This window comes from Necator americanus, chromosome X (genome assembly GCF_031761385.1).
Source record: "Necator americanus strain Aroian chromosome X, whole genome shotgun sequence".
Classification (NCBI taxonomy): Eukaryota; Metazoa; Nematoda; class Chromadorea; order Rhabditida; family Ancylostomatidae; genus Necator; species Necator americanus.
Window position 1 is genome coordinate 9,958,053 of NC_087376.1, and position 24,826 is coordinate 9,982,878.

Sequence of the window (24,826 nt, forward strand, 5' to 3'; positions counted from 1 at the left end):
CGCCAAAAAATTCAAAATGGCACACCAGGCAAACTACTGCTTCGAATCCCTTTCTACAAGATCCACGGTGGATGCTGAGGAGCACGTTTTCAGAAGTTGACCGACGCTACTCACTAGAAACGCTTGAAGTGTGACAGTGTATATTTACTTCATGACAACACGCATACTTATGTTGCGAAGCTGATCCACCTGGCAGACTCGGATTGGAAGTGCTACCCCATGCTGTTCTTCTGTTCAGTTTTCCGATCTAGTCCCTCGCGAATACCCTTTTCTCCGCTCTCTGAAGCATCAACTTCGAGGACCATCTGAGGAAATTCAATGATTAGTCGGAGTTTGAAACTAAGGTCGAGCATTTCTTTGATTCAAAGCCGTCACCTTTCTCGGCCGCAAGAATTCCAGTGGTTCATAGAGACGAAGACAACCTTAGATGTTCATCTAGCCATGGAAGTGCAAAGAACTACGCAGTTATGAGGAGCTATGTGAAGAAAAGTGATGCGAGTTGTCTGATTAAGTGAAGAACAATATAGTTAAAAGTACAGGTAATTTTGTGCGGTATTCTAATAAGAATAGAGGAGTGAGTTTTGTATAGATATCACCTTCAGGAAGTCTAGAAATCTTATAAAAGTTGAACTCTGTTTTCCTGTAGGTTCCAAAAGGTCAGAGCTACAGAAAACCCCTCTCCGGAAATAAATTAGGCTACAAAAGAGCTTGGGACTTACAGGATAACGATAATCCTCATTCCTGTTACTTTTAAAAGCTGAAATGTTTTGTTTTTAACGCTAATTTTTACGTACTTAATTTATTTTGGCGAAAGTTTTTTAAGTTTATGCTATTAGGTATATCCTTCTCTCATCTTTCACGTGAGAATTTCTTTTGCTTCTGACCATTAGCGAGCGATAACTCAAGTGGCTAGACTGTGCAAGAGAGAACAAGTGGGGAATGGTCAGGAACTTCGGAGTAATAAGGGACAAAAGTTTCCGCGCTAGGCGTCACGACTGTAGTCTCGGTGACCCGCACGGGAATTTCATCGACGCGGCTTGTAAGGTTGGTGGAGTCCGGTGCCGAAGCGTTGCATAAGGTGCTATTGGGGTGTTCGGAAAGTATCTGCCGAACATTTCGCAGTAGTGCAGATTTTTTGAGATGTTCTGGAAGTTCCCGTTTTAAACATATTATATAAGGATACTACCGCTTGTATACAAATTACATATCTGGCTCCCTCTTCCTTACCTACTTCATCCTATGAGGCTGAACACATCACCCATATTCGACACGTACTCCTTTACGAGTTCGAATCTGGCCACCCCGCTGCTGAAGCCCATCGAAACTTAAGTCGAGTATTCGGCACTGATGCCCCTTCTGAGTGGTCTGTGCGCGCCTGGTTCCAGCGCTTCAAAGCCGAAAACAAGAATTTCGAAGATGAGCCTCGCTCTGGTCGACCGACTACAATATCGTTCGACGAACTGAGGAATCTGGCGGAGCAGCATCCATATGAAGGCGCGCGGTATTTTGCTGCCAGTCTTGGCTGTTCGCTGTCCACCGTGAGCAATGGACTGCGACCTCTCAGAATGGTGAAAAAGCTCGGTCAATGGATCCCGCATGCATTGAGCGACGGCAACCGCCAAAGACGCCTGGACATCTGCACTCAGCTGCTCTCCAGAAGCCGCAGATTCGACTGGCTGGGCACCATCGTCACTGGAGATGAAAAATGGGTCCTCTACGTCAACCATACCCACAAACGTGCGTGGTGCGCTGGCGATGAAATGCCGTATCTTTTCGTGAAAGGTGATATCCATGAGAAGAAGGTCATGCCGAGCGTCTGGCGGGGAGTTCATGGAATCTACCGTTTTGAACTGCTGCCGGACAACACGACAGTTACTGCCGAGGTCTACTGCGCTCAATTGCAAAGACTGGCCGACAATATTCGCAAGGAGCACCCGAAGCTTGACAACGTTCGCCTGCTGCACGATAACGCGCGCCCTCACATTGCGAAGAAGACTTCCCAGAAGATTCTGGAGCTCGGATGGGAAGTTCTACCGCACCTACCGCACAACCCAGACCTGGCTCCGAGCGACTATCACCTCTTCTGATCGCTTCAGCATCACCTGGAAGAGAAGTGCTACGATGATCGTGACCACCTCGAAAATGACCTTCGGGCTTTCTTCGCCTCCAAGTCGCTGGAGTTCTATGAAAAAGGAATCGGTGAGAGGTTGGCAGAAGGTTGTCGATGTTGATGGAGATTATATCGTCGAATAATAAAATGTTGTTAAAAAGTTGTGTCACTTTGAAATTTTGCCGTATTTCGGCAGATACTTTCCGAACACCCTAATAACTTGCTGATCGGCCATATAAAATATACGGTTTCTATAGTTTATACTCCACGGTGGCAAGCGACTAAGAAAGTCGCTGTCTAAAATAATATTGTTGCTTTCTACCTCAGTAGGAATGCACGCAGATTCCGTAAAATAAACAGGCCGGTACAGGATGAGCGAGCCAACCTCAAAAAGGAGAAAACCCAGACCAGTGGGAGACCTCGCGAACCGTTCTTATCCATAAGAAAGGTGACCGAGAGGACCTTCGCAACAACCGTCCGATATGCTTACTGAGCGTGTTATACAAAGTATTCACCAAGATCATCCTCACGCGCATATCTAGGACGCTGGATGAAGCCCAGTCTCAAGAACAACCTGGATTCCGCCAGAGTTTCAGCTGTTTGGACCACATCCAGACCGTGTCGAGGGTCATAAAGGTTTGCCAGGAATACCGCCTGCCCCTTGTTCTAACCTTCGTCGACTATGAGAAAGCCTTTGACAGGGTAGAAACGAATGCAATACTGTCAGCGCTGGTCGATCAAGGTGTGGACGCTTCGTATGTGAGGACATTAGCCAATTGCTACGATCGATGCACGACTAGGATACAGCTTTCCACCGCCCTCTCACCATACCCATTGGGAAGGGGGTACGACAAAGCGATACTATATCGCCGAAGCTGCTCACGGCTGCATGGCAATGGATAATGAAATCACTTTCCTGGAAAGAAAGGGGCATACGTGTTGATGGAAGATTTCTTTCGAACCTTCGTTTCGCGGACGACATCGTTCTCTTTTCGAGCAGTACCAATGAAGCAGAAACGATGCTCAACGAATTGAACGAAGCGGGGAATAGAATAGGACTGCGAATAAACAGGAAGAAGACACAGTTCATGAAGAACGCTTACTGCGAGGACGGAGGAGTACAACTTGAAGGCTCCCAAATCGTGGAAACTTCATCACACGTGTACCTTGGACGTTCTATGAACATGGAAAACGACTTGAAGGAAGAACTGAATAGAAGAATGAGAGCAGCATGGGTAGCATTCGCAGCCGTCAGGGAAGCTACGGACCAACTGACGGACCAAGACCTTCGTGCCCATCTGTTCGACTCGACAGTTCTTCCAGCGCTCTGTTACGCAGTGGAGACGTGGGCAGACACCACTGCCACGTGTAGGAAGCTACTTACTACCCACAGAGCCCTTGAGAGATATCTTCTGAAGTTTAACCGGCGAACACAAGACCTAGCCGGTCTTCGCAGCTCCGACTTAAGAGGAATGTCCCGTCTTTGCGACCCAGCGGAATATGTATCGAAAGCAAAACATAAATGGGCCGGTCACATCATGAGAAGAATCGACGATAGATGGACTAAAAGAACGCTAGAGTGGATCCCAAGAGATACTAAACGCCCTCGAGGGAGACCGCCAACGAGATGGGGTGACGTGTTCGCTACACGGACGGACCAGCTGAAAGCTCAGCTGGATACGGCTCAAGGACCTCGTCAACGTCACTCACGAAACTTGAGAACATCTTGGATGACAATGGCGAGGGAACGAAACGAGTGGAAGAGATGCTGGGGCCCGCACGTCCAGTGAAGACGGGCCATCTAAGTATCTAAGTAAGTATCTAAGTAATGGAACATCACTTCTGAAAACATGTCACTCAGTGAAACTAATCTTTTCTCCGAATCCCACAAACATATATCCGTGGATGAGCTGAGGAAACAATTTCCTCAGAAGAAAATATTTCGAGACAGAGAAGGCATAATAAGAAACGCATCCCGTTCGCAGAATGCTCCTCTAGCTCATGATACAAAAAACCCGATCTTTGTCGATAAAGATTGCGACTTAGCTCGACTCATACTAACAGATATACAGGACAGGAATGCGCATTGCGGAAAGGATCATACCCTCTGCATAGCCAGGCAAAGGTTTTGGATTCCACACTCCTCCAGCGCGTTCAAAAAACATCTCAGACACTGCGTGGTTTGCAAAAAGTGTCACGGACTCCCGTTTGGAGCTCCGAAAATGCCTCCGCTTCCAAAGGATCGCGTTATCCTCACGAAACCTTTTCAAACAGTCGGCTGTGATTTCCTGGGACCTTTACCATCAAAAACCAGTGGAAAACTCTACATATGTCTATACACATGTGCAGTAGAGGATCTGTCGGCGATCGCTTTTCTCAACTGTTCATCTCTAGGAGAGGAGTCCCAAAAATCATTAGATGAGGCTGCGGCACAATTTTCAAACTTGGCCACCGCGTCATTGAAACACTCTTCCAACATGACGAGAAAAACGAAAAAGTTTCTGTGATGTCGTACAGCACTAGCAGAGGAATACAATGGGTCTTCAACCCGCTAGGTGTGCCCTGGATGGGTGGAGCGTGGGAGCGTCTTGTAGGCGCAGTCAAGCGGGCAATCGCTAAACCGGCTGGAAGAAGGAAACTAACACTTCTTGAACTGCACACACTTGTGACTCAAATTGAAGCCATAGTAAACACAAGGCCTCTTACAGCACTATCATCCAGTGTAGACGACATTCCCCTCAGACCTATTGACTTTCTTCAAACACACCTAAGATACTGCTTAGCACCAACGAGCAGTGAAGAATTCGAAGATCCATCATATGACCCAACACTCATACAGACTATCTCACAGGCAAAACAAGCGCTAGATCACGTAGAGATTATAACTGAAAAGTTCTGGGAAAAGTGGCACGTAGACTAACTTACAGCGCTGCGCGAAATTTAAAGCATCATCCAAAAGCAGCCTCGCCACGTGAAGCATAGAGAGCCGTAACTCAATGAGATCGTCTTAGTGGAACAAGAAAACTTGCCGCGCGGAAACTGGTGTTATGGAAAAATAGTGGAGCTCGTTAAAAGCAACGATAGCCTTATAAGATCGGCGAAGTTGTTAATGCCTAACAAGCACATCTGGCATAGACCTCTTAACAAAATATATCCGCTAGACATTTGCACAGGAGGTTCAAGAGAAATATCGGAAGATCATACTTCAAACTCAGCCCCTGATTTACCCCAATCGAGTGAAGGAGATCCTCAGGTGTGCTAAATCGATGCGTGCTGCTAAATTGAAGGCAATGAAAACCATTAAAAATTATCGGAAGAACACAACGAGGTACATGTAACGAAGGTCCATGGATCAAACGGACTTTCTAATTTTGTGGCGTTGACAATGATTATAACTATGGGATGTGCAGTAAGGGCAAATGCCGCAATCAATTGCGCCAATGGAATTGTAAACGTCAAACCTCCGGCATCCAAATTCGAGTTATGCATACGTTCTTCATGCAGATATTTTGAGAATGAATCACAAAATCTCCGTTTGCAATTGCCCTTCACAACAACAAACAACAGTATAGATGTGACAATGAGGTACTCTATCAGAACTGAAAACATACAAATTCGCATGACCTGCCCTTTGCTTCACGTATGTGACGTTTCTCAAAATTCTGTCAAAACACCTCATTGGCAACCCTCATTGCTGGCCAACGGGAGCTATCGTATCTGTTGCTTTCCTCAGCTACTTGATCATTTGTATACCGGCGCTTCTGATAAAAACGGCCAAGATGACAAATCATGCTGGCACACGCCATGACAAAATGGCTAGTGCAGTTGCCTCTCCATCAGACAGTGACGGATCGATCTTCGCCGACGACCACGTTGTTCGCGAGCGCAGTAGCAGTATCATACAATTAAAAACATTTACGCCGCAACCGCTCGGCCGCGCAAGTGCAATCGCTCTCATTATTGTTTTGCTTTGTCTAATGCTTCCGCGTGAACAAGCGAGAACTCACCAACATGGATACACCAGACGCAACGTAGAACTCATTTGTACGTCACATAACAAATGCGCTTTTGAATTTTACCAGGAAATTCTGTTTAACCAGGTTAATCACATGACATCCATCAACATGCATGCTAACGATACAATAGGCTCCATATCCGTAGAAAGGCTACCGGTAGAGTTTCGCTGTTCTAACCGTACGTTGTTTTACACCAGAGACACAGACTACACGGTTTTCAGTGCAACCCGGCGTGCTCAAATGGGTTCATGTACTCGCAATACTTCAAGCAGCGAAATAGCTGAGCTGGCGAACGCCTCGCAATACCCCGGTTATTCCGGTTGTGAGCCATCATACGGCGGACTCCTACGTGGATGCCTCTTACTTCTCCCAGCATGTTCGTTCTATCGCGTCGCACACGTGCCAAAGGACAGTGTTGTGTATGAAGTCGCGAAATGTATGGAATGGAAACCGTCAATACGATCGAAAGTAAGCACTTTACAACAAAAATACCCACAAAACACTCGTCTTACTACCACATATGACAAAAACAGGCGACACCTCAATAACGGTAATATCGTTCATGAAACCATCATGCGCTCTATTGAAAAGCACCTTTGCAATCACAAAAAATGAAATCTTAATCGTTCCACACAATTTTGTTTTACCGACCGAATGCTCCACAAGGGAAGAGGCGCTGAAACAGTTTTCAAAATGCAGAAATAAGATGATCAGCGATTGTGACGTGTAGGCACACCCAACAAGATGCAATTGCCCATCTGACTCAACAAGCAGCATCAAAACTGACATAACCAGTATTTTGCCTGTGTCAAGTCCATTTGTAGAGGTTGTAAGCAAAAATTGAGCGATAACGGCATTGTCCAGGAGAGAAGAAATGACAGTCGCTATAGAGTCGAAATATATGCGCGACAGCGCTCAGTTCATTGTCCAGCAAGACTGCAACATCAACTTGACAAACTTGACGGGCTGTTACAACTGCCAAGAAGGAGCTACCCTGATTGCGTCATGTTCTACAGAGATTCCCGCTTGGGTCATAATTCAATGCGACGACCATAGCTTCTCTGTGGAATGCAACACGAACGCGAAGCTTTCGCTGATCACTTTAGACTACCAACAAGCAGTCGTAAGACAGAACCTGCAACGACCACTTGATAAAAATTCCTCTCCATGGCACACTTGCCTACCTGCCACACGTTCATGACGATAAAATTCTCAACTCACACCAGAAACCCTGGCATTCGTCGCTGGGATGGTTCTAGGACTGGGATTTACCCGACCTCAGGCCAATTCTAATGACGATCAGAGACCATTGAAAATATCGCTTGCGATCTTTTGCACAACAACAACTCTAGCTGCAGCAACGTATTTCCTTGGACCAACAATAATCATAGTCCTTTTCCGGATCGCTCGGCAACTCCTGCAGATCATTCTCATAGGCGTCACTGCAGTCCTACTTCTTATCTTCAAGTTCTGCAGCAGTTTCCTCAGTTTCTGTATACACATCATGCTGTAAAAAAAGAAAGTTGCTGTCGCACGCCTCCCGTAGCACAACATAGCCGCTTCTGCCATTTTATCTACATTTCGATCTTAACGTCTAACCCCGCTTCTCGCACAGTACTACAGCCTTCCCGTAGCTGCCTACTTCGCTGACAATGGATGAAGTCGACTACGCCATTCATATTGAACCCCTTTCGGAAGCCATCAAAGAACTCAAGGAGCAGCTGCACGTTTTCGTCGTGAATTTCGACGCGATTGTCAACATACTCAACCGCCAAGCTGACGATGTCAACAAAAAAAAATGGATCTGCTACTGGAAAGAACGAAACCGAAGTCGAGTTGTGTCTTCTGCTCTTTCGAAGATAGCAAGGATAACCACCAGACTGGACGATGCTGCAGATATCCGGATCCCGCCTCACGTCCAACCTGCAACTGTGCAACAGATGCCTTCAACCTCATCACGTGGAAAACTCTGGAATCTCGTGCACATTCTGCGCTGCTACTCATAATGTGCTTCTGTGCTCGAACAAACCATCTGCGTCTTCCTCCTACAAGCGGCGCAAAATTTAAAATCTCATCGCCGCCCCGCAGGAGAGGTGTCCTGGTTGACTCAACCACTGCACTTCTCTTCGTCCCCCCTCCCTCCCTCTCCCTTTTCCGCTGTCGTTCGTCGTCCTTCATTCCTCGTGCTGTCGTCAGAACTACTATATTCAAACGCCTTCCAGTTGCCGATGCTGACAGTATTCAGTCGCCTGTCACCTGCGTTCAACCCTCGTCAATATTCGTCAGTTTCTCCGTTAGTTTGATTCTCTGGTTGTATTCATGTGTCTGACTCGAATCGCCGTCGCTAACGATCGATGGACAGATGGCCACTCGAGAAAGATGCCGAGCGAGTCGAGGACCGCGTCAATCGCGGCTGGGTGAATGATCAACAGCAGCATACGGTAACAGTTAGTTCCGAAAGATCTTCGACAGTTCCATAGTTCTTTGTTTCGCGTAGTTCCTTTGTTGAGCGCGGCAGTGTCGCGGTATCTCGCAACCTTTTCGTTTGTTCCCTTTCTTTGTATGCAAATGTTAGGTTAGTGAATAGATGTCCGTTGTTTATTCTTGAGAACTAAAACATTTTGTGATGTCCTAATCCGATAAGCTATTGATTTGTGACAGTATTTGAAGACGAGTCATAGCGCATTTGCCATTCGATGGAATTCTGAGAATAAATCTTCAAGAACCACTGAACCTCTCGAACACAGGAGTACGCTGTCGCAGCCATGCCACGGTTATCACCTAGGAAAGATGGTGCTCGGTCAGCCAACGAATCTAGGCTTTAGGGACTGGGCGCGCGGGGCACGGTTCAGCTGCCACCGCATTCACCTCAATGGTGCGTGCGGCGCCCACTGGATTGATCAAGAGGTCAGCTGTAGCCTTTGCTAACAGTTGCTCAACCATCGCTACTGCCTGCTCGAACATTAAGGGGATGTCTAACTTCACGTAGTAGCGGACGTCGGGAAACAACCTGGTCACGAATTTCTCAACGACCCGTTTCTTCTGACTACTTGGGTCCTGACCGGTCAGACAGCGCCTGCCTCGCCAAGTAGCCATGTTGCGGGTCTTCAAATACTTGCTTCAGACGCGCCACAGTTGCGTTGAAGTCGCACCACTCCTGCTGATTCAACTCTTCTACTTTCTCACGCGCTGCCCCGTTCAAGTAAGTGATGAGGAGATCCACCTTCATTGGAGCGTCGCGCTCCTCGGTAATGACCTCGCCCCCAGGCTAAAACAACGGGTCCGGACCATTACGCGCGCTCCTTGACTACTAACCTTAACTTCGGTGTCTCACGATTCACAACTCAGGCGCCGCTTACCTCGGTGCATCACAACTCATCAACTAGCAACCGCATCATTGAATAAAACGCGCTAAGCAGCCTAGCTGCCCTACCACACTACTTGGGCTCCCTAAACCACAACATCAGCACAATACCACAATAACTCAACACATACAACATCAACTGCGCCGGAGCTCGTCTGCACTTACCGTCTTTGTACCAAAATATCCTCGCGCTGTAGCTAGAATGCGTTTTATATCTTTTCTTTTTTTAACTTTCTAACTTTTTTTGTGTATTTTTTTCCTTTCTCTTTTTTTTTTTTTTTTTGATTTTTCCCGTTTTCGCAAACAAAGAAAATAGAAACAAATACAAAATATACCACTATCACTCTCGTTCCCCGTTGACCGTCCGCATGCGGACGACCGAACAGAAGAAAACAAAATAAAAACGACTACATAACTACACACTCACTGCTACCAGTAAGCGTCGCCCAGTGGAAGCAGCTGTCAACCCACGCCAGGAGAAACCTTACCTCTGGTAGCTGATCTGGAGTAAAGTGTCGTTGGGGACCACTCAGTGGCTTAATTCTCGAAGTAAACAATCAAATCAGTCGGAGCCCTAAGGCGTAAGCACTGGTCTTAGAGGATTTATAACATGTAAACTTAAGTTACTAAGAGAAAGAAGTTAGTTAGAGCTTCGAGAAATAAGGGCGCCAGCGAGCGCCCTCTCCCCCAACGACACTTTACGCTTGATCTGGGCTTCGCTCCCATCGGGAGCATCCTCGAGAGGCTCGGGCTGGCGGTCCTTGGTTTCGTTGTCCCATGCGTCCTTAATCCGTCTGTGGTCCACAGGCGCCCGGTAACTAGGGTCCTAGTGTGCTGCAAGCGTTGGCTCTTACGACTCGTGATAGAGAGCTCCACCCCTAAAGGGAATATTACAGTGCCGATCAACTTGCAATAGAGCGCATTACCTACATCACTTATAAAACATTCGCACTATTCTCTTGCTTAGTCCACTCGAACAGTCGTAGTGGATTGCTCATTTAGCTATGTGGCAATTGCGCGCTCTAGCATTACTATCGCTTGGCCCAACCAGGTGTGCCGCGCCGCGACCGCCGGCGAATGGTACAGATGCCGGCACTCCAGTCTTTGCGGCAGTTTCGCTTCTATATTTCTCCCTCTCTGACTATGCTTCCAGCGAAGGAAAATGTTGGAAAAGTGGAGTGGGGTTATGGCTCTAAGTTCGTTTTTGACATTCACTCATATAAGTTTAGCAAGAAGTTGCGAAGTTCAGGTAATCCACAGCAGAAACCCTTAGACGTAGTTGACTAATTTCAGAGTTCCGTACCTCGAGTTAACCAAAGTGTTTTCAAAGATTGAAGAGGAGAAGAGAAGGTTCGTCGACTTTTCGATAATTTTCTTGGTTTGGTGCTATTCGTATATGCGTCTGCAATGCATTGCTTGACTCTCATCTTTTATATTCTTTCTAAGGTCGAAGATTATCGAGGTGCTTGCCGATTTCTACAGTAAGGTTATTGAATATTCGCCGGATGACTTGCTGGCCTGTGTCTACTTATGTGTTAATCAATTAGGACCTGCATATGAGGGTTCGGAACTTGGTGTTGCAGACCACACAATTATTAAGGTTTTTTTGGAGTTGTTCGTTACTCTTTATACATTATATTCGAACATTTCCTAATACGTATGAGTTGAGGCAGTTGCTCAAGCCACTGGAAGAACTGTTGAGAAGATAAAGGAAGAGTTGCAGAGAAAGGGAGATTTGGGTGAGTTGCGAGAAACATGTGATGTTCGGAGCCGGTACTAGTTGGTGAAGGGGCCACATTCATCTGAATTGCATCCATCCCGCTCTCCTCGAGAGAAGAACAAAGTAGATGAATGGTGATGTTGGAAGATGTCGCAAGATACAGAATTTGCAATAAACTAGTGCGGCAATGAAGAGGAAGAAGAAATCTCCCTTCATGATAATTGTGTAAAATGAGGTAGTGTAAAGTGTATAGAAACAAAATTTTGCTAACTTGTTTTTCTTGTGAGGGAAGCAATGTTTTGACGGAGTCATCTGCGATCGAGGATGGGCAGTTAGAGGGTGTTTCTTGCTGCATGCAAAAATTCGTTGAAGTAATAAGTTAATATCTTCTTTCTTAAGAAAAATTGCCGAGCTGTGAAAGGTGTCTGGTAATGTACAACAACACCATAAATAGTCGCACTAGCGGACTTCGAGTGCGACTGTATTTTCTAAGTTTCATGTGTCACATTTTGAGACTAACGCTTTCTATGTATCCCCGTACAAAAATGCTCCACGTCTCGCAAAGAAGGTATTTCTTGTCTATATGCATCCCTCCACAAAAAAAAAGAACCTTGTTTGGCAAGTTCTACAGGAGTTCTTTTCTTCGTTTCTCTTTTCATAGAATAAACTAGCTTATTTTTGTGTTTGTATTTAACACACACTAGAAATTCTGGTTTCGTCGAGTGCTAGCTCACATTCAGGTGTTTATTGGCTAGATCTAGTATGTATTTACTTCCTCTGTTCTGCTGATACAATCAACCATGAGTGTAAACACGTGGTAGTGCACGTTTTCTCTCATCTTTTCGTTTTCTTTTCTCATAAAGTCGTGAGAGCAGTGTATGATCTGGAGTTCTCAAAATAGCAAATCCATTTTTTTCGGGACTTTTTATTTCCCTTTTCTGGCCTGTTGATTTCACTTTTCAGACATAATGTGCATGAAAGTCATGTACGATGACTTGAAATTGGCAATAAAGGGGTGTGGTCACTTGTCTATCTCATTATATCATGCAGATTCCTTCTCTTTCGTTTTTCGGATTTGGTTCTGTTTGTGAAATTCTTCACTTGAAACTCGTTCATAGATTTCTAATAATGAATGGCTCTAAATGAGGAATTTCAAAACATTAGTTTTGAGGAAATCAAAGGCGCTAGATCCTTATAATCACTTTCTGATACAAGGACTCCTTTGAGGGGCATGCAATAGAAGGCAGACGTCAGTGCCCTGCCTTCCTGGAATATAACGCTTTCTTTCTTTTTATTTTTCTTGCTATATCACTTAAACTTGTACTAGTTGGGCTGGCAAGCGTCTTCTTCGTAGAACCACTCTTCTCATTCAAGGTATAATCGCTCAACAATCCCGTCAGAGTCAAACGTCGCTATGCAAAGCTTTCGGATTTACTCCCAAGGCGCACACTGTGCAATCGGTCTTCAGTAAGCTAACAGATATTTCCAAGCTTACGGGATCTGCGGTATAATTCAGATTTCTTAGTTCCTTAGTTTTTCAAGGGGATGAGCGATGTTTCCAGTCAGTGAACAAAAAAGTGGAACTAATCAAAGGCCTCATAGTGGCATGCCAAGGAGCAGAGACGAAGTTCCTTGTTCGCTCTCTTGAGGGAAAACTTCGCATTGGCCTTGCCGAACAAAGTGTTTTAGTCGCTCTCGCAAACGCATTCACGGCATGCCACGTTAAGGACAGAGGTTATTTCTTCCATTTCTTTCTTGCACACTGTTTGTACTTTCGATGTGCGTGGTTTTCTCCTTTTAATTAGAAGATGAATTCAGTCTGCCAAATGTTTTTTTTTCTTTGAAGGTCTGGAGCTTACATCGCCTCTGCTGGAAGATCTGAAAAATAAGCACGTGCTTCTGTTGAAGACAACTTATTGGTGAGGTTTATTTTTGAAGAAGTGAAGGGAAAAGTGTAGTTGGGAAGGGAGCGGTACTCAATTGCGCCCTTACTTCTGCAAATAGATAATGAAATCAGTCGAGGCCCTAAAACCTAGGCCTTAGTTTTAGAGGATCTATGACACATAAGCTGAAGTTGCGAGGAGAAAAAGGGAAGATAGAGTTTCCAGAAATAAGGGCACGGTTGAGCGCCCCTCTCGAATTTTGAGTCACATCGCTGCAGGCAGGCTCGCTGCTAGTTCTGCTGTATCGGCACCTTACATGAGAACTTGTAGTTGAGAGCATTCGTTCTGAATTTGCCCGGTGTTAGAGGATTCCCAAGCTCTATCAAAGCAATGAAGAGAATCTACCTTCCACTACTTCTGAAATTTCCACCGATGAGACACCAGTCTGTTCTCTTCGAATCTACGCTACTTTAATCTCTGCTATCCTTGTATTATACTTCCGGCCGGTACAGTCTATTGATTCTATTAAGCCTTGGTGCTGTTATATACATCGTACTGTTCTGACATGTGCCAGAGTCCAGAGTTTTGTTCAGTCCGGCAAAACCCAAAAACCTGAATGAGTCCTGTCCTCCTATATATATATATATATATATATATATATATATATATATATATATATATATATATATATATATATATATATATATATATATATATATATATATATATATATATATATATGTATATATATATACATATACATATACACATCCTATATATACACATATATGCGTATATGCATATATAATGTATATATCATATTATATTATATGTATCATGTTATATAGTAACGCGCTTAGTCCGTGTGTATGCGTGTGTTTCTTTGTGTGTCACGAAAATACTCCATAATGATACATAATGATAATGCAAAATATGCACCGGTGGGGTGCCGAACCACTGCAATGCACCTTATAGGCGAGCACTCTACCTTTCCTCTATTGTCCAGACATACGTTTTTATGTATGTTGGACTTGATAGGTCAAGTTAGTTTCTGTCATACGTTAGTGAAAGTAAATGAACTTCTATGTGGATGTACACTTCCAAATTTGCAAACTATCATGCTATATAGTAACGAGCTTATTCTGTCCCGTGTGTGCGTTTGTGTGTCTCAGTCATGAAATTCCAAAAAGAGAGGGAGACGGGTACCAAAGCGTCGTATTTTTTGCGCGGGAGCGCCAACGCGGTTATATTGGAAGGGACGGGTCCCTCAGCGTCGGGATGGTGCGCCGGTGCCAGAAAGTCATGGAGTGGGACGTGACGGGTCCCACTGCGTCGGATTGGTGCACGGGAGAGCCAACGGTAGAATGGGCTTCTATGGCTCACTTGCGTATCTATTTCCAAGCATATTTCCCTGATGCTGCTAACATCTTTTCTTCAAGAAGTGGAACCGCATACAAATGGCTGCTTGGGTACAATACTAGCCACTAGAGGATAAAATTACATGTACTAGTGACGTATATGTAGTTTTGTCCTCATCATTACGATGATGATGCTCACGTCATTTTATGTTAGCACATCATTCTGTGCAAATAGTTGAGAGCGGAGGAAACTCATACTTCGAATAATCTTTCCAAATTGTGGAGATTTCAGAGAAACATAGATGTTAAGTTAAGTTTTATTGCTCTCCAAATATAATACTGACGCGTTTGGGAAGAAAATCATGAAATCTCTCATCTATGCCTAAAGTTTTGAGGAAAAAAATTGAAAAAAGCAGGAAGTACGATGGTGTTGAAGAGGTGAGCACGGAGCCGGGTGTTCCTGATCTTCTTCACTACATCCTCGAATCTCTTGAATGCTCCCCAAGCCGCTCGTTTCCTTCTGCCCAGCTCGGAGGTCAGATCGTTCATCATGTTGATTTCCCGACCTGGATATACATAGCTGGAGCACTCGGATATGTTCGTTCCGTTGAGCATGAATGGGGCATCAGAAACCTATCCGTTCCTCATAAACATCGTTATGTCTACGTTCAGCTGAAGACCAATCTTTTTACACGTCTCATCAAATTCGGCCAGGATCCGTTCCGCCTGATTGATGCTTGATGTGATAAGAACGATGTCATCGAAAATGATGTAAATGCCGACCGTCAACTTTCACTCCCATGTTATCCCATTCCAATCCTCGAGTTTTGAAACCGCGTGTATGTGGTCAATCGTGCTGAACCCTTTTCGAAACCCTGCTTGTTCGCATGATTGTCCTTAATCTAATGTTCTTTCTATCCTGTTAAGGATTACTCTTGTAAAGGGCTTGTAGATGGCAGACAGCAAGCAGATTGGGTGATAATTGTCGATGCCATGTGAGTCTCCCTTCTTATACTACAACACGGTCTTGCTGGTTTTCCATTGCTTAAGAACCTTGCATTCCGACAGATAAGGAGTGAAGAGAAGAGCCTCGCCAGTGTGTTGATGAGGACTGGCGGTAGGTATTTCATATGTTCAGGCTTGATTCTGTCGAGACTGGATGAAGTACGATTCTTCGCCGACATGATGGCATGTCGGACTTCGGAAGGGAGGACCTTTGAAACGACATGTCCATCTTCCCTCATGTGGTGAGGAGGCAAGTGGACGTGACTGTCGAAGAGATCTGAGTAGAAGTCGTGAATGGGCTTTTCCATCCCCTTCTCGATGCTGTTGTTGTTCCATCTGGGGTCCGGAGAGCAGTCATTGTTGTTTTACGATTGGCGAAGTTCCGACGTAGCGAATGCTCTGTCACGCCTCTGCAGCTTCAGCCAACACTTCTGCTCTTCTCTCTTTGACGTCTTGCTTTATCGCCTCTCTGCAAAGCGTTGCGAGTATCGCCTCTCTGCAAAGCGTTGCGAGCTCGGACATGAGTTCTTGGTTGTCTGCAGCTCGCGCAGCTCCACACTGACGTATCAGCTCTAGAGTTTTCGGAGATAGGCGTCTCTTGGTGGTTTTGAAGTTTTTCGCTTTCCTCGTATAGTTGTGAAGATGTTCTACAAGCCGTTCATATTCGTCGTCGATGTTGTCCATGACGCTATCTTCCAAAAAGCCGACAAGCGAAGCGAAGAGCTCCCAGTCGATGATAGTTCTGGGAGTTCCCTTAGTGACCTTCGCGACTTTTTCTCCTCTTCGTGTGGAAGAAAATCTTCCTCGAAGAAGGCGATGATGCGACCTCGTATTAAACTTTGGTACAACATATGAGTCAATATAACCTTGCCTATATTTGTGGTCACTGGACACGTTGAAAGAATGATACCGTTGCTTAAAATCAACTGGACTTACTGTTTTCGTGGATACTAAAGAGTTTTTATTCCAAAGAGCTTTTGGGTGCATTTCTGCCCAGGTCTCCAGGAAGAAGTTCGAAAATCTCTTGGGACCTTCATTTTTGCCTCCTCTTTTCATGAATCTAAATTCTCATGACTGTTTTTGCGAATCTTCACAAATCGTACGGATCAACCGGTGTCGAAACTGTAATAGTAATTTGTTAGTTTATCAGTTTTCATAGTACTTTCCAGATACAATCTGATGGCTACTTGAAGTGTTTCTCTCAGAGACTTTCGAGCCTTATAGCGTTAGCGTTTGACATTTCTTCCGTTCAATTTCTTTTAGAAGCTTAAGACATTATAGACTGTAAGAAACTTGTTTGTAAATAGAAGAATAATATGGATGAGTATTCAGCCTCTATCTTTCAGATGTTATCTTAGCGCACAATTCAAGTCCACATATTTTTGAAAAGACACAAAAAAGGCAAAAAAAAAACGGTTTTATTAAGAGCGAGATTGAATGGATGAATGCGAGCAAACAATTCTTCGATGTAGCAAAGAAAGGCCTCAGTAGATGACATTGTTTTTAGAGTAGATTAGTGGACTGTGCACTGAAGCTCCTCCCAAACTACCGTGCCCTACTATGTTGCGTGCAAAACGTTAGAAGAAACGTTAGTAGGTATCGAGTACACATCTATGCTCGCAGTAGAGAAAGTACTCTTAGAAACAACAAGATAGTGAAGCTGTGCTATGTAATACTAGCAGAAGTGGTCGTGACCTCTTTACTCACTATTCATGTCCCAGATACCTTCATTTGAGCCAAAACGAATGCAGACGATGTGTCTTAAATAAACGGAGGTCTTCAACCCTCCAATCCGGCCTGCCGCGATGCGACTGCAAACGCAGCCGCATAAAGGCATAACTCCACGGATCTGGCGTGGTCTGGATTTCCGTTGGAGTATACCTATGTTGGGTCGTAGATTATGTATACAGAAGTGGTTCCGCCCATCTCTCTCTGCACCACTGTAAACAGATGGCTCGAACGCTGTTTCTTACGCCGTCCTCTACTGCAACGCGCCACCCTTTCGCTCCGGCTGCAATTTCTCGAATGAAATGAATTGCTCGTCGTAATGGATTTTCGACGGGGCGCAAACGTGGCGCGTTGCAGTAGAGGAAGTCTTAAGGAACAGCATTGTTTACAGCGATGCAGGGAGCGATGAACACCCCTGTATACATAATCTTAGACCCGATGTAGGTATACTCCAACAAAAATCCATACCACGCCAGATTCGTGGGGTGATGTCTTTAAGTAGATTTGAATGGTCCTTTCCACCACCCTATCTATGTACATTTTCCCCGCTGTAAATACTTTTTCGATTTAATACAGATTTAGCCAGTGTCCAAACTATGGTAAAATAATTCCTATCGCCCTTTCTTGTGGTATAGAGAAAATCATTGAGAAGTGCAAATTGGCGCCAGGTCGGTCTGCTTCTTTAGATGCAACTAAGATTGCCAACTTTCTGTGATTCTTCTGGTTTCAGGTGTTCCACTAAAGCCAATGCTCGCCCATCCTACAAAAGGTATTTCTGAAATAATGAAGAGATTTGGAGAGGCAGAATTTGCTAGTGAATATAAATATGACGGGGAGAGAGGACAGGTTTGTACACTCGCACTAATTCGTCATTTCACTCATCCTTAAACGCATGCATTCCATATTTTATCATGACTGTTTGAAAATGGTAATTTTTATTTGTAAATTCAGCAGGTACTTCTAAATACATGATGAATTTGTGTTAGTTCTTTTAAGCACATAGAGTATTAGAGAATCCAATACTCACATCTTCTACCACACGTACATTTCTTTTCTGTTGAAGGAACGTTGTCTGTTACTGTCATTTGTCGCGCTATTCACGGATACGATATTTATTTGACACTGTATCAAAACTCTTCGAATGTGAGATCTAGCCAAGCTATTTTTCTGCCTAGATAAAGAGAAGAATAAAGTATACGGTGCTGACCAATCCCTGTAGCTTATGCTATGACTTACGGGGACTGGGCGATCTATCAAGTAGGTGTTTTTTCATTTTTTTTTTTCGGACAGTTCTGGCGTCAGTTAATTGATAGGATGAAGAACTTTGGCTCTAGGACGGTTTCGAATAGTCGATAGTGCAGTCGCAGCAGAACCTTTTGTCGGCTGTGCTACACCCGCCACCTCTGCCTTCATATTTATCATAATCAAACTTTTCCGTCACATTCCCTACATGCGTACAATAAAGAGAATAGGTACGCAGCCGAGAATAAGGCTTGTTCTTGTCCGACTTGATGTTATTCGAAATAAATTTTCATTAAAAGTGAGAACTCACTTTCATTATTAGGTGTAAACACAAAATTTGAAGGGAAACTCTAACCGCGCGTGAAAAAATTGGTCTAATTGGGGGTACTAGAGTTTGTCTGCATAATATCCTCATATAAAATTATGTTGTTGTTATGTTATGAATTATTATTGTTATTATTATTCAATTATTATGTTATGAAAAGAACGTTATATAACTAATAAACATGTTCAACCATTTCATCTCGTCTGCACATGAGGTATGACAAAATGTCAAGAAGGTACATGTACAGGGCCTTCTGTAATTGCTCTCTGATTCTACAATAATGAATTGATGGTGCGAATTAAATATCATACTTTTGCCCACAGCTCCAAATGAGTCCTCCCTGAGGTCTGAAGTTTGAAAAAAAGAACTCTTTGGAGCAGTAAATGTAAGAAATTGTCCAGAAGCGTGTTGTTACTCATACATGTTTTGTTTATCTACTTATCATTTATTATTTTTACTTGAAACTGGTGCAGCGCAGTCTGCAGGAGGTTCGGCTGTGACTGCACCATCGATGGTTCGAAACCGTTCTAATGCCAACCTTTCATCTCTTCGGGGTTTATATATTGGTACCAGACGTCTGGGAAGGTAACACAGTGAGTGAATGCATCGGGTGACCCCCGCCGCAATTCTATAGGCAAAAACGCGTTCGTAGACCTCAGTCATTCTGAATTACAGTTAAACGTGTTTGGGCATCTAGAGGCAAGCAGGTTGATACGCCAGGTACTTTATTTTTATCCCTATTCTTACTTAGTAGTAGCTACGGTGTGAAAGTTTAAGCCATAGCTGTATTAATCGAGATGAATTGTCAACTTGGATATCTATTTTGAGAGTATTGCATCCATTTCACGCTAGTGAAACTTTTTTGATGCGGAGGTTCGTGAAGAACAATGACGAAGTTGTTTCTAGTATCAGCAGAGCTAGCTCTACTGCTCTTCCCGTTTGCTTGAATCAAAAAAATGTGTCCACTCGAATAATGTGTACTAAAACTTAGAACTTGTACAGTTCTTCGAGCCTATACTTTTTCAAGCAAAGTTTTCTTTTACGGTTTATTTTGAACTGTTCCGACCAAACTCAAAATTTATTTCCTTGTTCTTGCTGCTCTGAGTAAAGGTATTCGTAACACCTTTATTCCCATTTCATCTCTCATGGTCCTGGCCTGCTGTTATTTCAGTTTGTTTTTAGTTTGATGTTTATGACACTCGGCAAGTGGTTCAGCCCTTGAACATCGATCACCGCTGTGAATTCTTCAATGAAATTTTGAATTATTAGTATCCTTTCGAAAAGTACCAGATTTTTGTATAATTACATACTTCCACTCCCTGCAAATACTTATTTCTGCACAACACATTTTGATTAAAAGATTTTCTCACATTTTCTCGCAAATCAAGGTTGTACTCATTAGTGGATTGCTGCAGTCAAGCAGTAACTTATCATCACGACGTTTTTATTGCTCAGATTCATATGGAAGACTCTGGTGTTGTTCATATCTACAGTCGTAATCAAGAGGATAATACTTCGAAGTATCCAGATATAATTGAGAAAGTAAAGGCAACTTTATCGCTTCAACATGTCTGTAGGGATTTCTTTGAAGTGTGAATTTTGTAGATCCGAGATTGTATACTTTCTAATGTGTCGTCTTTTATCGTTGACGCCGAAATTGTAGCCTGGGACCAAGATGCAAAGTCGATTTTGCCTTTCCAAATCTTAACTTCAAGAAAGCGCAAGGTGTGTTGTTTTTACTTTATAATCTACGAGTGTCGATATACTACGCCATCTACAATGATTTTCAGAACGCCGGTGATTCTGAAATTAAAGTACAAGTTTGCGTCTTCTTGTTCGACATACTATTCTTAAACAACGAGCCGCTAGTGAAGAAATCTTTCCGGAGGAGACGTGAAATCTTGAGGAAAAATTTCATTGTTAGTGTCGGATTTCTGAAATGTTCATTCGATAAGAGCTGCACAAGTTTGCTGCTGTTAGTGATGCTACGAAGCCACAAAACATTTGACACTGTATTTTAGGAGGTGGAGGGGCGATTTTCCTTCGCAAAAAATCTCGATTCTTCTGATGTAGACGAAATAAATGAATTTCTCGATGAAGCTATCAAGGTATTTCTACGTTACTTGAGCTCCCCCTCGTCTTAAGCTGTAGTTTGCATAACAATGAATTGTGGTGTTCACATTATATATATTATATACAATATATATATATACATATATGTATACATATATATACACATATATACATATATAGCATACATATATCAGCCTGAACGTCCGGATAAAGCCGGACTTCCGGCTTTTTTTTCGGTGTTCGGTTCGCTCGCCTTCACCGATGAATAGGAAATTGCAGTAGCGACATTTTTTTTGTTGTAAAATTAGAGTTGTTTTCTCCCATCAACGCTTTCTTCAGTATTTTTACCCGGAAATTTAAGCATGAAAGATTTTATAGTTTTTCACTAAACGCGTCAGTTCTATATTTGGAGAACAATCAGACTTGATTTTATATCTATGTTTCTCTCAAATCTCCACAATTTGGAAGCATTCGAAATATGAGTTCCCTCCGTTCTCAGCTATTAGCAAAGAATGACATGCAAACATGAAATGACGTGAGTGTCACTGTCGTGGTGATAAAAATAACGATCTACGTCAGATCGCGTAAACTGTTGGCTACTACGTATTGTATTTAAGCATCTGTTCGCACGTGTGTTTTTTCATTATGAAGAAATGATCATAGCAGCACGAAGGAGACATGGTGGGAAATAGATATGCGTAGGAACCATAGAAACCCATTCTACCGCATTGGGGCTCCTGCACACCAATCCGACGCAGTGGAACCCGTCTCTCTCCACTCTAAAGCTTCCTGGTACCGACCCTCCACTCCGACCCGTGGGATCCGTCGTACCCCATTTTACAGCTATCTGGCTCCGGGGCACGAATTTGACGTCGTAGGACCCGTCTCACCCCATTTTATCGCGTTGGAGCTCCAGCGCAATAAAATCGACGCTATGGCATCCGTCTCCTTCTCTTTTTGGAATTTCTTGACTGAGACACACATACACAGACGTACACATGACAGAATAAGCCCGTTATTATATAGCATGATAGTTTGTATTTGGAAGTATACATTCACATAAAAGTTTATTTACCCTCGCTAACATACGACAGAAACAAACTTGCCTTATCAAGGTCAAGGTACATGGACGCATAACTCTAGGCAGTGGTCCAATAATAGAGTGCTCGCCTATCAATTGCATGGCTATAATTCGGCACATCACCGGTGCAGAGTTTTGCATTACATTTTGTTTTTCATTACGGGGCATTTTCGTGACACTTATATATCATGATATATAATAACGAACTTAGTTCGTGTGTGTGTATGTGTGTGTGTTTGTTTGTCTGTGTGTCACGAAATTCGAAAAAGGGGGTGCGACGGGTCCATTCGGCGTCGGTTTGGTGCCCAAGCGTCAGATAGCTACAAAATGGACTGAGACGGGTCCACCGGCGTCAGAAAGGTATAGAAGAAGGTGCAGCGGGTCCACCGGCGCCAGATACCTATAGAAGGGGGTGCGACGGGTCCACCGGCGCCAGGTACCTATAGAAGGGGGTGCGACGGGTCCACCGGCGCCAGATACCAATAGAATGGGGTGCGACGGGTCCACCGGCGCCAGATACCAATAGAATGGGGTGCGACGGGTCCACCGGCGCCAGATACCAATAGAATGGGGTGCGACGGGTCCAGATACCTATAGAAGGGGGTGCGACGGGTCCACCGGCGCCAGATACCAATAGAATGGGGTGCGACGGGTCCAGATACCTATAGAAGGGGTACGACGGGTCCACCGGCGCCAGATACCTATAGAAGGGGGTGCGACGGGTCCACCGGCGCCAGATACCTATAGAAGGGGGAGCGACGGGTCCACTGGCGCCGGATACCAATAGAATGGGGTGCGACGGGTCCAGATACCTATAGAAGGGGGTGCGACGGGTCCACCGGCGCCAGATACCAATAGAATGGGGTGCGACGGGTCCAGATACCTATAGAAGGGGTACGACGGGTCCACCGGCGCCAGATACCTATAGAAGGGGGTGCGACGGGTCCACCGGCGCCAGATACCTATAGAAGGGGGAGCGACGGGTCCACTGGCGCCGGATACCAATAGAATGGGGTGCGACGGGTCCACCGGCGCCAGATACCAATAGAATGGGGTGCGACGGGTCCAGCGGCGCCAGATACCTATAGAAGGGGGTGCGACGGGTCCACCGGCGCCAGATACCTATAGAAGGGGGTGCGACGGGTCCACCGGCGCCAGATACCTATAGAAGGGGGAACGACGGGTCCACCGGCGCCAGATACCTATAGAAGGGGGAGCGACGGGTCCACTGGCGCCGGATACCAATAGAATGGGGTGCGACGGGTCCACCGGCGCCAGATACCAATAGAATGGGGTGCGACGGGTCCAGCGGCGCCAGATACCTATAGAAGGGGGTGCGACGGGTCCACCGGCGCCAGATACCTATAGAAGGGGGAACGACGGGTCCACCGGCGCCAGATACCTATAGAAGGGGGAGCGACGGGTCCACTGGCGCCGGATACCTATGGAAGGGGGTGCGACGGGTCCACCGGCGCCAGATACCAGTAGAATGGGGTGCGACGGGTCCAACGGTGTCACATTGGTGCGCCGGCGTCAGATATCCATAATATGGGATGCGAAGGATCCACCGGCGTCGGTAGACCCGGTCATTGGTGCGCAATAACTCAGCGTGCATGACGTAAAAGATAAATGGTTGCAGCCGTTTCAAAGCCGTGACCACTTTGGGCGCTTTGCTCCTCACCGTCATGACTGCTCCGTGTGCATATTTCCTTCTTTGTTCGCCTCAAGTTTGTAGCATGCCGTTCTCAGAAAATGGAAACACTCATGCAAACAGCTGCTTAAATAGTAGCAAGATGTTTACGTGATCTGACGTGGAACGTTATCTTCATCAGTAGGATGATGTGCTTCACGTCATTTTATGTTAAAGCATCATTCTATAATAACTATTGGGGAAAATCAGGAGGAATACCCATAATTCGAGTAATGTTTTCAAATAGTATCTACATTAATCTGGCATCGAAGGAGTGTTTATCGCTGATGGTTGAATATTCTCCAAATGTAGAATTGACGCGTTTAGAAGGAAAGCTCCGTAATCTTTCGCCTTAATTCATAATATAAAGAAGAGAATTAAAGCGTTGTTTAAAAAAATCTAATTTTACAGAAAACACTACTACTGTTAACTTTCATTGATCAGTGAAGGGGTGCGAAGCTAAAACCACCGAAAGTCTGAAGTCCGGCTTTAGCCGGACATTCAGACTGGTATATATATATATATATATATAATTTTTAGCTTTTTGTTTCTTCTTTTGCACTTATTTTCAATAGTTTTCCTAGTTACTTTCTGATGCGTACGTATTTATTCATTTGTTGCTGTGTTCTATAGTTTTGTTCCAGGGAAATTGCGAAGGTCTAATGGTGAAAACTCTGGATGAACATGCCACTTACGAAATTGCAAAAAGATCACACAATTGGTTGAAGTTGAAAAAGGATTATCTGGATGGGGTTGGGGACACCCTAGATCTTGTAGTCATCGGAGGCTATTTTGGCACTGGTGTGTGAGTTGCTTCGAGCTTTTCTCATGTTAGTAGAATATATATATATATATATAATATTCTACTTGCAAGTTCTATTCTACCAATACTACATATATATATATATATATATATATATATATATATATATATATATATATATATATATATATATATATATATATATATATATATATATATAAAAAATGACTTACTTGACTTAATCGACGGGCTGATGTCATCGCCTGACGCGATTACCTGCATCTTCGCCGAGGTGTGCCTTCCTTGAACACAGCTCTGCCCAACCTTCTCGATCTTCTGCGAGAGCTTGCACAGAATCAATCCATTCCTCGCTATTCCATATTCTGCGAAACATTACGTCTCGCCTGAACTGCTTATCCACGCCGAGTGTTCTCACGTCCTCTTTCACCACCTCAGTCCAGAACTTCC

The 24,826-nt window shown here is 44.3% G+C and overlaps 8 protein-coding genes across 11 annotated transcripts; 6 read left to right on the forward strand and 2 right to left on the reverse strand.

Annotated features, from left to right (window-relative positions):
* Positions 1–939: 939 nt before the first annotated feature.
* RB195_022094 (uncharacterized protein) lies at positions 940–3,900 on the forward strand (the record flags this gene model as incomplete). 2 transcript variants are annotated; one of them, XM_064209108.1, is made up of 5 exons in its annotated part: positions 940–1,044; positions 1,179–2,027; positions 2,097–2,206; positions 2,653–2,852; positions 2,918–3,900. In XM_064209108.1, the coding sequence occupies 5 exons, from the start codon at positions 940–942 to the stop codon at positions 3,898–3,900; spliced, it is 2,247 nt and encodes a 748-aa protein (XP_064064988.1). The 2 variants fall into 2 exon arrangements, with proteins under 2 accessions (XP_064064988.1, XP_064064989.1); XM_064209107.1 differs by lacking the exons at positions 2,097–2,206; positions 2,653–2,852; positions 2,918–3,900 and having other exon boundaries at positions 1,179–2,087.
* Positions 3,130–3,900, forward strand: RB195_022095 (uncharacterized protein; the record flags this gene model as incomplete). The annotated part of the gene is made up of 1 exon (XM_064209109.1): positions 3,130–3,900. The coding sequence occupies one exon, from the start codon at positions 3,130–3,132 to the stop codon at positions 3,898–3,900; it is 771 nt and encodes a 256-aa protein (XP_064064990.1).
* A 716-nt stretch (positions 3,901–4,616) lies between these two features.
* RB195_022096 (uncharacterized protein) lies at positions 4,617–5,030 on the forward strand (the record flags this gene model as incomplete). 2 transcript variants are annotated; one of them, XM_064209111.1, is made up of 1 exon in its annotated part: positions 4,617–5,030. In XM_064209111.1, the coding sequence occupies one exon, from the start codon at positions 4,617–4,619 to the stop codon at positions 5,028–5,030; it is 414 nt and encodes a 137-aa protein (XP_064064991.1). The 2 variants fall into 2 exon arrangements, with proteins under 2 accessions (XP_064064991.1, XP_064064992.1); XM_064209110.1 differs by having other exon boundaries at positions 4,677–5,030.
* An 859-nt stretch (positions 5,031–5,889) lies between these two features.
* RB195_022097 (uncharacterized protein) lies at positions 5,890–6,741 on the forward strand (the record flags this gene model as incomplete). The annotated part of the gene is made up of 1 exon (XM_064209112.1): positions 5,890–6,741. The coding sequence occupies one exon, from the start codon at positions 5,890–5,892 to the stop codon at positions 6,739–6,741; it is 852 nt and encodes a 283-aa protein (XP_064064993.1).
* Positions 6,742–7,778: 1,037 nt separating this feature from the next.
* Positions 7,779–8,132, forward strand: RB195_022098 (uncharacterized protein; the record flags this gene model as incomplete). The annotated part of the gene is made up of 1 exon (XM_064209113.1): positions 7,779–8,132. The coding sequence occupies one exon, from the start codon at positions 7,779–7,781 to the stop codon at positions 8,130–8,132; it is 354 nt and encodes a 117-aa protein (XP_064064994.1).
* An 808-nt stretch (positions 8,133–8,940) lies between these two features.
* Positions 8,941–9,222, reverse strand: RB195_022099 (uncharacterized protein; the record flags this gene model as incomplete). Its single annotated transcript, XM_064209114.1, has 1 exon — positions 8,941–9,222. One exon carries the CDS (start codon positions 9,220–9,222, stop codon positions 8,941–8,943), a length of 282 nt encoding a protein of 93 aa, XP_064064996.1.
* Positions 8,941–9,355, reverse strand: RB195_022100 (uncharacterized protein; the record flags this gene model as incomplete). The annotated part of the gene is made up of 2 exons (XM_064209115.1): positions 8,941–9,136; positions 9,189–9,355. 2 exons carry the CDS (start codon positions 9,353–9,355, stop codon positions 8,941–8,943), a joined length of 363 nt encoding a protein of 120 aa, XP_064064995.1.
* Positions 9,356–10,567: 1,212 nt separating this feature from the next.
* Positions 10,568–24,766, forward strand: RB195_022101 (uncharacterized protein; the record flags this gene model as incomplete). 2 transcript variants are annotated; one of them, XM_064209116.1, is made up of 15 exons in its annotated part: positions 10,568–10,686; positions 10,784–10,840; positions 10,937–11,090; positions 11,160–11,229; positions 12,585–12,677; positions 12,753–12,944; positions 13,057–13,129; positions 17,767–17,852; positions 17,915–18,030; positions 20,207–20,293; positions 20,357–20,476; positions 20,542–20,670; positions 20,773–20,859; positions 24,240–24,396; positions 24,672–24,766. In XM_064209116.1, the coding sequence occupies 15 exons, from the start codon at positions 10,568–10,570 to the stop codon at positions 24,764–24,766; spliced, it is 1,635 nt and encodes a 544-aa protein (XP_064064997.1). The 2 variants fall into 2 exon arrangements, with proteins under 2 accessions (XP_064064997.1, XP_064064998.1); XM_064209117.1 differs by lacking the exon at positions 24,672–24,766 and having other exon boundaries at positions 10,634–10,686; positions 10,937–10,971; positions 11,038–11,090; ... (1 more) ...; positions 12,773–12,944; positions 24,240–24,404.
* Between the last annotated feature and the right edge of the window lie 60 nt (positions 24,767–24,826).